This window comes from Camelus dromedarius, chromosome 15 (genome assembly GCF_036321535.1).
Source record: "Camelus dromedarius isolate mCamDro1 chromosome 15, mCamDro1.pat, whole genome shotgun sequence".
Classification (NCBI taxonomy): domain Eukaryota; kingdom Metazoa; phylum Chordata; class Mammalia; order Artiodactyla; family Camelidae; genus Camelus; species Camelus dromedarius.
This window is the reverse complement of record NC_087450.1, coordinates 45,013,887-45,027,443: the sequence shown is the minus strand read 5'-3', so window position 1 is coordinate 45,027,443 and position 13,557 is coordinate 45,013,887. Positions and strand designations below refer to the sequence as shown.

Genomic DNA, 13,557 nt, shown 5'->3' with positions numbered 1-13,557 from the left:
TTTACGTTTCTCTGCCTCAAGCTCATCCTAACTTCATTATCAGATGATAATTTCTAGGAATGTGAAGTTAAGTGCTTTGCAATTTAGTATTCAGTGTGGTATGAGAACTTTATATTCATATTTAGCCGTTGCTCTCTTTCCCTTCGTATCAACTAGTAATTTTCAGATGCTATTAAATTTGTTTTGTCTTTCTTCCTCCCACAGGAGAAGAATTAGAATATGAATTTGATGAACAGGGCCATAGCACTTGGCTCTGCAGAGTGAGGTATGTCCTTTTCTCGTTAATGTCAACTTCTGGAAAGTGGCCAATTTCAGGTTTAAATTATGGTTATAGACAACCCAAAGAGCAACTTTAGTCTTAATTTAAAGTTAAGGCTTTTCCTGAATTTGGGCCTTGATAGTTTAGTAACGCATTGGGGGTGGGGTGGGATGGGTAAAAAGTGGACAGAAAGGATTTGAAGTCCAACCTTGGCAAGATAGAACAAAATGAACTGGGAGATTAAAAAGCCATTTCAAAAAACATGACTATTATCATAGCATAGTACTTTTTTCATGAAAATTGGAGCTTAATGCTGTGCTGTAATTCCTTCCAAACCAATGCAGATTACCTGTGGATGATTCAACTGGAAAACAGCTGGTGGCTGAGGCTATTCACTCAGGAAAGAAAAAAGAAGCAATGATCCAGTGCTCACTGGAAGCTTGTCGAATCCTCGATACTTTGGGATTGCTTCGGCAGGAGGCAGGTGAGTATGTGGGAGCACTTTTTTTCTTTAAAAAAAGAAAGAAAGAAGGAAAATTGAATACATAAGGTAGTAAAACCTTTTTTTAGGCAGAAAATATAAATTGTGCAGAATCCTATGAGGTGTAAAGAATAAATTCCCTAACTCATACCCAGTACTGTTTATATTCTCCAAGACATTTTCTATGCATATAAATGGGATTCAGAACTAGATCCTTTACCAAAAACAAGCACTCATACACAAATGCATTTATATTACTTATACTCTTTTGTGACTTTTTTAACATAAGAATGTATCCTGATATTTTTCCATAACATTGCATTAAATTTACCTTATTAAAAAAAAAACAAAACCTGTCTGGGTATTAATTATTTATTAATAAGGCTTATATTTTTATTTATCCTAAAATTAATTTTTACTATTGCAAAGTAACTTATGTATAATTTAAAACTATTAAGGCTTATAAACAAGATATAAGTGTTCTTTGTTCTGCCCCTCCCCAGTCTTCATCCCTAGAAGGCTTTTAACTCTTTCAATTATTTCTTCTGGCATTTTAAAATATCCATATTTCTAAGCCAATATCCTGTAATAATCTATGATTGCATATAATCTGCAAACAAAAACAAAAACAGAATCACTATGCTATACACCTGAAATTAATATACTATTGTAAATTAACATACTTCAATTAAAAAAAGTAAATGTAGAAAAAAAATCTGTATCTCTAAAAAACGGGTATACTTTTATATTTTGAGTCATTTATTTTGAATGTTATCTATTGACTTTGTTAAGTTAGTATTTTAGTATTTACATGATTATGTTTATGCAGATATTAGTCACAATTGAACAGTTTTTTTGTTGTTGTTTTCCCTGAAGTTAATAATTGTGTTTGTTTTTCATGTGTTTGATTTTTTGATACCTCTTACTCATTCTTCCCACACCTTTCAGTATGTTTTCCCACATGGTCAGTCACATTAAGTAATTTATCAGTTCTGATTTTTTGGGAGACATTTCTCCTGAAGAACACTGTTCTCATTCTTTTAGGGGTTACTGCTCTCTAGGCCTGCTGCAGAACAGTCTTCTGGGACTTCACCTTACTGTTTTCCATAAGATTTCCTTTCTTTTTCTCCAGGGTTGAATTTTCTGTTTTTCGTGACTCTCAGATTCTCATATTTCTTAGTTTATTCTCTTGTTTTAGTGGAGCAAATCTTTCTGTAGTTTTAGCAGGTTAGAAAGCTGGTACAGCAGTAGGGGGCACGGATGATGGTAGTCTTCAATGGATTTCACATCTTTCATTTTTCTTGGTCTACTGTTGTTTTGGTGGACATCCTTTAGAGGATTCCTGAGAAAGGATGTATTGCAAGTAAACTTTATTAAACTCTCCACCCTGAAAATATAATTATTTTAGAAGAAGGTGAGTAGGTAGGGAGGAGGATCTGTTTCTCAGCTTTTACCCAGTCCTCATTTTAGCACTACTATCCAGCCACAGTTCAGATCCTTCTGAGGATTTTCTTGATTGATTCTCAGCTTTCCCCACTGTTGGTTTTTAGGATTCTTTTTTTTTTTTTGGTTCTGCTAAGTTAGTTTCCATTCATCTGTCTACTTTCTAATTTCCAAAAATTTGGTGTTGCTGTCCCCACTCCTTTTCTCATTGTCTTTGTAGATTAATGTCTTTTAAAGAAGATCTCTTTGCTGCAGTTTTAGTAGGGTATGAGGAGAGAATGAAATTAGATGTGTATTTCAGTGTACCAACTTAACCTGGAAATTATCAGGTTTATATTAATAGGACTGTTTTGGTTGTAAGTAATAGAAACCTAATTCAGATTAGTTTAAGGACCAGGTTAGTGGCTGCAGAAGCTGGGAAGAGTACCTCACAAGACTGAAGGAAGAGCTGCATGAACCAGGACCTCAAGTTCTGGAAGCAGAACTTAGTGCTACCAAATCAGAACTCAGTATCAGGAGGACACATAAAAGCTGTCTGTGTGAATCTGTGAGTGAGTCTGTCTCATGTGTGCAGGTTTTTGTTTGTTTGTTTTGCAGACAGATTCTCACCCCATGTTGAGAAACTGGGGGCTTACGGCCCTGGACTTATATCTTCCCTTTTTAATAACCTCATTAGGAAGAGAGCCTCTTTTCCCCTATGTCTAAATATAAGTATGAAGGAAGGAGTCTTATTGATCTGGCTTTGGTCACATGAAACCCCTAATCCAAATGGAATGGGGGAGGAATTTTCTAGAGGACGGGGGTACTTTTACCAGAACAAGGCAGGTAAGATGACATGGGGTAGACAAAAAAAGTAATAGCTCCCATAGTCCCCTATTGATGGGCTTTCTAGATTTTCACTGTTACCATGTTGCATTGATATATATAGGAAAAATTCCCGTAAGTAGAATTGCTGGATTGATTGCACTTTTAATGTTGGCAAATGTGGTAAGATTGACCATCAAAAAGATTATGTCAGTGTACATTCCTACCAACTGTTTGAGAATCCATTTCCCCATACTCTTGCCAAATTGGGCATTATTAACCTTCTTCTGTTTTTTCTAGTCTAATAGGTAAGAATTAGTTTCTCATAATTTGTTTTTTTTTAGTCATTAAAAAAGTTTAACATCTTTTTAAATGTTTGTTGGCCATTTGTCTTTTTTTGTGGACTGCTTTTATTATTTTAAAAATTTTCTTTTGGATTATTGATCTTTTCCTCATTTATCTTTTTCCTGTTTCACTCATTGATTTTTGAGAGCTTTTTGCTCACTAAATAAATTAGCCCTTTGTTTTAACTTTTTTATTGTGGTAAAATATATGTAACATAAAATTTACCATGTTAAGCGTTTTTAAGTATACAGTTCCTTGACATTAAATATACTCATGTTGAGTAACCATCACAACTGTCTGTCTCAAAACTTTTTCATCATCCCGTACTAAAACTTGGAACCCAATAAACAGTAACGTCCCATTTTTCCTCCCTCCAGCCCCTGGTAACAAGCTTTCTACTTTTCTGCCTATAGGAATTTGACTATTTTAAGTACTTCATGTATGTGAACTCATGCAATACATGTCTTTTTCTATTCGGCTTATTTCACTTATAATAATGGCTTCAAGGTTTAGCCCTTTGTTTTTATATGTAGTTTGGCAGCTTGTTGAATCGTCTCTTTCAATAATTGATGGCGATATTTTAAGCTACTTGCTTACTTGCCTTCTTTTTCTTTTTCTCTTTTTAAAATTTATTGATTATCATTTATTTTATCTACCTCTAGTATCTCGGAAAAGGAAAGCCAAGAACTGGGAAGATGAAGACTTTTATGACAGTGACGATGACACATATCTTGATCGGACTGGCCTGGTTGAAAAGAAGCGTCTGAACCGAATGAAGAAGGCTGGGAAGATTGACGAGAAGCCAGAGACCTTTGAATCACTGGCAAGTATTACTTATAGAAGTAGCTGTGGTGGTTTAATTTTTTTAATGAAATAATGTATTGTTTAAATTTGTTTTATAATTACAATTTTTAAAGCAGTAGCACTGAAATCTTGTACTGAAGTATAACTTTTGTGATCCATAAATTTGATGGTTACAAACAACTAGTCTTATCTAAGTTGGGGAAGAGTTTAGCTTGTTGCTAGAGACTCTATCCACCTCCAGGTGAGTATTGACCCATTAATGAGCATTCTTTGGATATGATCTTACCTCCCAAAAAAGAAAGGAAAAGTTCCAAATTGGGACAATCTGAGGTAAACTTGACCTTAGGCTTTTGGCAATCAAGAATCATGAGAGGAATTTTGAGTAGTTTGGTAATGCAGGCCCACCTCAGAGATTTTGCAGGTTTGATTCCGGCCCACTGCAGTAAAGCAAACATTGCAATAAAGTGAGTCACATATATTTTTTGGTTTCCCAGTACGTGTAAAAGGTATATTCACACTATACTGTAATCTATTAAGTGGGTTATAGCATTATTTCTAGAAAATAAAAAGGACCTACCCTAATTAAAAAAAATACTTTATTGTTAAAAAATGCTTACCATCATCTGACAATGCAGGGTTGTCACAAACTACAATTTGTAAAAAATGCAATATCTTCAAAGTTCAGTAAAGTGAAGCTCAATAAAATGAGGTATGCCTGTAGTCTTAAACAGTGTATCCTTCATGAAATTATCATAAGATGGCCTGTGTTTCACTATATTAAGTAGTATGCAGAGCTTAAAACATTACCCAATAGCTATCCTTTGATTCATCAGTGAAAACAAATGCCTTGAGTTCTTTCTTTTGAGTAAAATAAAGTCTGTGTTTTATGCATTCCTTCTGTTTAAGTCTTAGTTATTTAATTCAGAAGTTAATTCAGTTAGAATTAAACAAATGAAAAAAGTTAACTCTAGGAGGAGCAGATTTAATTGGACTTCTGAATTATTCCTCTTAAAACTTTTCACAATAATAAAAATAAGAGGAGGAAGATAAGGAAAGCTACCATATTTTGAAAGAAGGAAAGCATTTGCTAATCTTGTTAATTTGCCCGTTCCAGGTTGCAAAGTTAAATGATGCTGAAAAGGAACTCTCTGAAATTTCTGAGAGACTGAAAGCCTCCAGCAAAGGTAAGGTAATGACTCATTAAACAAATATTTATTTAGCATCTACTGTATGTAGTGTACTCTGCTAGGCACTGAGGCTACATTGGTTAATAAGATATATAGGGTATGGATTCCTAAGGAGAAACATAGCATTTTAGAACTAGAAAGAACTTTATAAATTACTTGGTGTAACCTCTAATAGATGAATTAAATAAAGCCCATTGAGGCAAAGTGATGTCCTAAGACATAACCAGTTTCCTTATTCTTAATATCAATAATGCCATCTGTCTAGCTTTATGTTAGTGACTTTTCTATGGAAACTTGGACTGAATTTTAAAATATTTGAGGCCACTTTTCTGAATATTTATTATCCCTTTCTTGGACAGCTCTCTCAGAGTCACCATCTCAGGACTCTTTAGATGCATTCATGTCAGAAATGAAATCAGGGAGTGCGTTAGATGGTGTGTCCCGGAAGAAACTTCACCTGAGAACTTTTGAACTGAGAAAGGAACAGCAGAGACTTAAAGGGTTGATAAAAATTGTAAAGCCAGCAGAGATTCCAGAACTAAAAAAGTAAGTCAGTCTTAGTTATACTTGGAATTTTAAATAAGTGTATTTGCATAGATAACTGAATTATATCTTTATTTTTTTAGGTAATCATTATGGACTAGAATATAAGAAACTCTTTAAAGCACAGAAGGCAGTGGTTTCGTGGAGTAACTAAAAGCCCATTTCATTTGTGATATATAGCCTGCTACAGGATTTTTAGAGAAAACTGTATTGAATCCTCTTTCACTGGAGTGCTCTGAGCTTTTCACTTACTCTCTTAGTGCAAAGTAAGCTGCTTTAAAGAGTAACATGCACAGAAAGCTAATTGCCCTAATATTTAAAGATCCACCAACGAGACAAATGGGCAAACTATATAAACTGACATGCCACTGAAAAAGAAATACATGTAGCTCTTAACTGTATGAAAAGATGTTCAACCTCACTCATAATAAGAGACAAACAAATACTACAATGTAATACCATTGTTAATCTATGATTTTAAAGCCACAGATGAAAAGATGTGAGTGCAGATTTGCAGACATCTAGAAGATTTTTGAGTAATTTGTAAACAAGATTTTAAGAATAATTTTTCCCAGAGTTGGTTAGTACTTTTAAGTGAGTGAGTGTGAATGTGTGTGAGTGTGTGTGTGTGAGAGATGCAATCTTTCAACTTGACGATATTTCAAAATTGTGTTCTATGTGGTCATAACAAATTTTTGAAAATGTTGTATAGGTGGTTATAGAAATAAGCAACCCCCAATGAATACATTCCAGGTGGGCTTTTTAAAAAGTGGTACTACCTAGGTGTGTTCACTCACTTATGAAGGTAGTTAACTATAGAAAATTTGTGTTTTTTTAGATCTGTGCTGTTTAGTACAACACCTAGTAGTCACATGTGATATTTAAATTAAATAAAGTTAAAAATTCAGTTCCTCAGTCACATTGGCCATATTTCAAGCTGCATGTGGCTAGTGGCTACTGTATCAGGCAGCGCAGACATAGAACATTCCCAGTGATGGAATATCTGTTGGAACATCATTGGAAAATGATGGCTGTCCGTCTGCTGTGTTCTGTTGGACAGTGCTGCTTTTGATTGTCATTAAGCATTTACTATGTGTACAGAACCTGTAACTTGATGCTGGGGGCACTGCATAGAAGAGTATTCATTGAGAGGTATCTCTCTTTACAGAGCTGTAGACATGAAATGTTTCTGGAGCTCTTGATCATCTGTACAGAAAATTTATCCCCAAATTACTAGCAGGCTTGTTCAAAGATTTATATGTGGTTTGGATATTTAATACAGTGATTCATAGTTCAGTCCACAGAAGTCTATTTACACAAATGATATCAGAGTTAATCGATAGTGCGGAGGTAGGTTAGCAATAGAGTTAGACTTCCTGGGTTTCATTCTCAGCTCTGTCATTTACTTCTTGGGAATTTTGAGGCAGGTTATTTCACTTCATTGATTTTTGTTTTCCTCATCTGTAAATTGGAAGTAATGATAGTGAAAAGATTAAACGAATAGCATTTAAAGTGCTGGCATGTATGTATTATTGTTGTCATCATTGTCACAATTTTTACTATTTCTGTTATACTTAGTAACTGTTTGTAATATTGTTTTTATGGAGAAAACATAAAAACTCAGGAGGCATAGTCCAGACTAAACAAATTAACAGTGAGTTTTAATTTCAACCCTGTAATCCTTTAATTTGATAAGTCAGCCCTGAGAGGTGTTCTGAGCTAGAAGACACATAGCTTCCTCCAGAGCCTCCCTTCCTGCTGCCTGTGTGTCTGCCTAGTGTCCCCTCCCTTTCCTACTTTAGATACTGGCCTTCAGATCTTCTCCCTCCTCTTCTCACTTGAGAGTGGAACTTCTAAACTTCCTCTCTAAGTCCACCCCTCGTCCATCCACAAGCAACCCTTGATTATAATTTCATCTTCCACTTTTTCATCTCCTTTGGTAGTCTTTGCATGTTTTCTGGCCAGCCAAGCTATTTAATGGAGCTGAGAAATATGTGCTGGTCTTGCCTTTGCCTTTCTCTGCTTCCTGAGTCTTGTGGAGACAGACTGTGAAGGGTGATGTGACAAAGTGTCTTTAAGGCCAGGCAGGCAGGATTCCTGTGGTGGCCTTAGCAAGGCAGTGGGTCAGTCTCTGGTAGAAAGGAGGTGAGTCTCAGCTCAAGAGCACCACTGAAGTAAAAGAAGGCAGTCATGGCCCATGGGGCTTCAGGGTAGGTAGACAGGGTAGTCAGTTTCTTGTATGGGTCCTGTGGGTCAGGAGTGCCAATGCTGTCTTTACATTCCAGGTTGCAGGGTTGTCCTGTAGTCAGTGAGAAGAAAGTGTAGGGCTTTCTTCCCTCTGTCTCCTCCTGCTACCTTGTCATTGTCACCTCTGCCTATTCTCTGAACATGTCAACTCAACTGCTGTCCTGTTCGTTTTTCGTCTGTTCTTCTTCTTCCTTGCTGTTTTCTAATCTCTGCAATCTTTTTGCCCTTCCTCTGCTTTACTCTTATGTGCTTAGCTTTATATCCAGCCAGTGAGAATGTTGATGAGCTCACTAGTTGTAGGGTTTCTTACTAGGTCTTTGTCATTACTCACTACACAGGCTATCCTGCCTCCTGCCCCCTACACACACACACACACTTTTTTTTTTAAACTTCTGTGCACTTTTGTTTATTAAACTTCTGTGCTCAGAACTGTTGTGTGTGGTTATAACAAGTGTGGGCTCCAGGTAAGTAAAGCACTGTGAGTCCTCTTCAGAGACTGGTGGGAAGTAGGGCTTTACACCATGGGTCCATCTCCTGCCACTTCATGGGGATGGGATCATGCTTATATATTCCCCTTTGCCAGTGACCTGTGTACTGTAGGCATCATTCTATGAATGGGAAGTCGTATAGCATGTTGCAAATTACTAGACTAAGGTAGCAGCCTCATCTTGTCCTTAATAGCTCTATGTCTGTGATAATCAGCAGTGTTGTCCATTCATACTCTGTTGTCCATTCATACTTCTTTCTTCTTGGCATATGTGTAAATGTTCACTTTGTGGAAATTTTTGTTTTGCCAAAACTTTCTTTGTCATGGCATTTTTAGATAAAACCTTGGCCTCGCTGGAAAAAGTACATATATGTAAAATTATTGTTTCTTCCTAGAACTGAAAGTCAAGCTACAGATGGAGAAAGCAAAGCTAAAAAGCTTACATTGCCTCTCTTTGGTGCCATGAAAGGAGGAAGCAAATTCAAATTAAAAACTGGAACAGTAGGGGTAAGTTGTGAGTCAGGGTGTTAAACTTTTAGCTCTTGTGTTATCCTAAGCTAAGTTTTCTCTTTTCTTTAAAACTCAAATGACTCATCCCACAGTAATGTGCAAAAGGGCCGTGGGTTTGGTATGCTCTCTTCTTTCCCAGGACGTGGTTCTTGGATTTTTCTCTTCAGCCTAGGATTATCAAGAATTGATAAAATTGATTCATGCCAGTCAATTTGCATGTAACTGATTTGTGAATCAGAATACCAATTTTTTTTAATTCATTAATTTCTTCTTCTTTCTTTTAAATTGAAGTCAAGTCAGTTTACAATGTTGCATCAATTTCTGGTGTACAGCATAATGTTTCAGTCATCCATATACATATATATGCACAGAGTACCAATTTATTAATTTATGATGAATGTTGCATTTAAGAAAAGATTTCCTGCATTTGATGCTTTTTTCCTGGTGGATGGATGTTGTAATATTCAGACTCAACTAACATTTGTTAATAACATAGTCTGTGCACCTGGCTCCTGGCTCTGCCATATGGTTTTTCTTATTTCATTTAATCCTTCCAACACCTTATGACATGTGGGAATTATCACCTCTCACAACTGAGGAAACAGGGTCAGGGAGGTTAAATACAAGATCACACCACCATCAAGTAACTAGATGCAGTCAAATCCAGGTCTTATGTCTCTTGAGTTTTGTGATCTTCCTACTATCCTCTGATACTTCACTGGTATAAGTTTTGTTTTATGTACATCCTTATTTATAGACTCAGCTTGTAAAGGGTTTTCATCACCCCAAAGAGCTGAACCTTGTATAATAATGTGCTAGGGCTGCCATGACAAAATACCACAGACTACATGGCTTAAATATCAGAAATTTATTCTCTCTCAACTGTGGAGGCTAGGAGTCCATGATCAGTGTGCCAGCAGGGCTGGTTTCCTCTGAGGCCTCTCTCCTTGGCTTGCAGGTGGCTGCCCTCTTGCTGCTGCTTAATGTGGTCGTCCCTCCGTGCACTTGCACCTCGGGCGATTCTCTCCTGCTTTTAAGGATGCCAGTAGTATTGGATCAGGGCCACCTGAACAGTCTTATTTTAACTTAATCACCTCTTTCAAGATTTTATCTCCAAATATGTTGCATTCTGAGGTACTGGGGGTTGGGACTTCAACATGAATTTTGGGCGGGACACAGTTCAGCCCATAAAACCTTGAATTATGGTAAACTGTCCTTTGGTGGCAGAGATCTGAAGTCCCAGCCATGTGTTCTCAGTGAGAACTATATGGTTTACCTGTGATGGAGGCTCTTCTGTGAAGTTGGGGAGAGAGGTTACTTATGTTTTAGTTAGAAGAAAAATTCTTTACTGAAAGGCTTTCCTTAGGATTATGGAGCTAAATCCTGTATTTAAAAAGTGATATACCCAGTGTATACTTTGGCCTTCTTTATATTCTTTAAGCTGTGATCATCTTTTTCTAATACTTTTATTAAAAGGTCTTGATTAGAATATTTGGCCTTATTCAAGAAATTTCTTCTTTTTCTTCAGGATCTGTTTTATTGATTTACATATCTTGTTTCCTTGAAATTATGTTAAATCTAAAATGAAAAAGCTGCACAAATGATTTATTTTTTAGAAATGTGTGTCTCATTTACTCCCTAGAAGATTTTATAATGAATTAAGATCCTTTAACATCATGAGGGGTAATGGGACAGAATTCCTGCAGTTGGTACTCAATAAGTGGTCCTGGAATACATGTTTTTGTTCCCTACAAGCTGTTTCAAGTGTTTCGTGCTTATTATTCTTTTGACCCTAGAAACTAATAAAGATATTTCTAAAGGGTCCATAGATGGATACAGTTTCATGTGAAAGTCCTTCCAGCAGACTTGGGTGGGCTCTGTCAGCACAGAGCAGTTAGACATTGTGCTCGTTTAGCTTAACCCCCTTGAAGAGATTTGTCTCTGCTGTATTGTAGAACTACTTGTTCATAGTTTTGTTTCTATCATAGAAGTTACCCCCCAAGCGTCCAGAACTACCCCCAGCTCTAATGAGAATGAAGGATGAGCCTGAAGTAGAAGAGGAGGAAGAGGAGGAGGAGGAGGAAGAGGAGAAGGAAGAGGAGGAGCATGAAAAGAAGAAAATGGAAGCTGGAGGCAGTAGGCTACCGCAGGAGACAGAACCAGAAGGAGCAGTGCAGGACACGAGCCCCACCACAGACTCCTCGAGTTCTAAAGAAACAAAAAACCTTGGTAATGTCTTCCTTCTCCTTCCTGTTCATTCGTTGTGGATAGGTTTGAAAAAGCAAAGCCAGTTCTTGCCTGTGCTTTTTGACCTTGTGATACTTTGTGATACGTGATATAGCCGACTCCGGGGAAACAAACTTTCTTGGTCTTTCTTTGGTTGCAGGTCATCATTTATCCTTATTGCAGAATAAGGGCAAGTACTTCCAGTGTATTCCAGGATTATAGAAAATTGAAAGCTGTGGAATCTGAAACCATAGCTGCTGTAGAAGAGTCCTGAGCTGTTGTCACTGTATGACTGGAGGGCAGTAGAATAGGGTGGGTGACGAGGCCTGATCAGGTGGTCTCAGGATAAGCCTCCCCTTACTCATTTCCCCCCATCTCTTAAACAGAGGCTAAAAATAATGATACCCAGTGGACATGATTCTCATGAAGCATCCGGCCTTATTCATTTTTTTGCCCATAGTACCTAGCAGAGAACCTGGCATGTAGTATTACCCACCTTAGCAAAAGGTTGATGAAAAATGTGAAAGAGAGAATTGATTGGTTTTTTGAATGTATTTTCTTCTGATTATAAAAGGATTATATGTTCATTTTAGAAACTGAATCATACATAAAAGTCCAAGGAAGAAAAGAGGAATCTCCTACAATCTCACCCCCAGAGATAATTGTTATCTTTTTAGTACATTTTTAACCCTTGTTTACTGCAGGGGTTATTTTCCTGCAGGTTAGCCAAGCTGCTTACATTAAGTTTAAGACTGCACAGAAAATAGGGAGCTGGAGGAGGAACAAAAAAACACTGGCATTAAATCATGTGGGAATGTGTGCATGTGGACTTCCAAAACAAAGCTGGCCTGTCCACGTAAAAACAGCAGGCCTGCTATGCAGACCTCTTGACTCACCTTCAGTTGTTCGAGAAATAGAAAAGTTACTGTTTCCTCATCTGTGAGAAGTAAATCTTTTGTTTTTGCATTTTCCTTTGTTTAGTTATTGGCACGGTGCTTGGCTTTTTCAAAAAAAGGTGCTTATACATACTTTTTTCTGAGTGGTCTTTGATCCATACATTGTGAGGGGTATATATAAACAGTCAGCATGTTAGGGGAGCACTAAGTATTGTAGGGTTCTTTTGTTTGTTTGTTTAGGGGACCAAAGTAAATATGTGTGTGTAAAAATAGCAGATTTTAAAATTTGGTTTATAAGATACTTGAATTAGTATATCTGCAGCTGATTAAGGATTACTCCAGGCCTTTTTTTTTTTTTTTAAACATTGGGATTGTATTGTACATGCTATTTTATAATCTATTTTTTCTATGCCTTAAAATATTCTTTTAAAATGTGATTTTAATAAGGGGCAAAGTGTCCCATCATATGCATGTGCCTTAATCAATTTAATCAACTCCATATTATTATGCATGTAAGTTATTTGTTAATTTTTGCTGTTATAAACATACTTGTATATAATAAATCTTGGTGCTCACCTCTGATTATTTTCTTTGACTATGTTCCTAGAAGTATAATTTTTAGGCCAAGGAATATGTACATTTTTAAAGCTTTTGGTAAGTATCACTGAAAAGTTTTACCTCAAGAGTTGGCCAGTTTTTAAGCTGGACAATTGGCGGTTCTCTGTTAGACATCTGGAGGCGTATTTATTGAAAACCTAGTTAAGGTTAGTTGAAGCTAATGATGGTAAAACTGGATGATTACGTATGTACTTAGCTTTTCTTGCTTTTGTTTTTGTTTTCTTGGTTCCCCACCACGAATTAAGTAATACAATATGCTTTGGTTCTGCATTTTATAGAAAACATGTCTCAACTCAGCCAAGTGAAACAAAATAAAGATTATCAAGAGATCAGTGAAACAGCTGCATCACGTGAGGAGCCCTCAGGCAAGTAGCACAGGGACCCGGGTGCTGTTCCGCCCGCAGGCAGCCGGCTGGTGTCAGGGAGGAGGGGTGGCGGCGCCCTGAGGGGCACAGACACCAGGTGGATGCCGCTGCCAGGGCTGTGGGCAAAGATGGAATATATGAGAGGTTCATGTGTGGTGCCAGCACGTTTGCCTTTCCTTTCCTCCTCAGCCTCTTCCCTGGGCTTCCCCACTCCCTGACCCACAAAGCACCTAATGCCTGCATGCTTCCCTCTGTCCGTGCAAAGCCCCCTGCAATTTTATGTCTCTTGGAATTGAGTATGTGCCTATCATGGGCATGATTCCAGCACTATTGAAATAAATT

The 13,557-nt window shown here is 37.2% G+C and overlaps 1 protein-coding gene across 4 annotated transcripts in view; it reads left to right on the top strand.

Moving 5' to 3' along the window:
- Positions 1-13,557, top strand: part of SLC4A1AP (solute carrier family 4 member 1 adaptor protein) — a 55,271-nt gene that overhangs the window by 3,494 nt on the left and 38,220 nt on the right. For all 4 annotated transcript variants that reach the window (XR_010384251.1, XR_010384250.1, XR_010384249.1 and 1 more), the window contains exons 4-11: positions 205-265; positions 604-743; positions 3,995-4,155; positions 5,251-5,320; positions 5,683-5,869; positions 8,996-9,107; positions 11,099-11,339; positions 13,129-13,215. Coding sequence is in view for 1 of the 4 variants with exons in the window: in XM_010991283.3 (XP_010989585.3) it covers positions 205-265; positions 604-743; positions 3,995-4,155; positions 5,251-5,320; positions 5,683-5,869; positions 8,996-9,107; positions 11,099-11,339; positions 13,129-13,215 (1,059 nt within the window). In the remaining 3 variants the exon portion in view is untranslated. The remainder of the gene's footprint in view (positions 1-204; positions 266-603; positions 744-3,994; positions 4,156-5,250; positions 5,321-5,682; positions 5,870-8,995; positions 9,108-11,098; positions 11,340-13,128; positions 13,216-13,557) is intronic.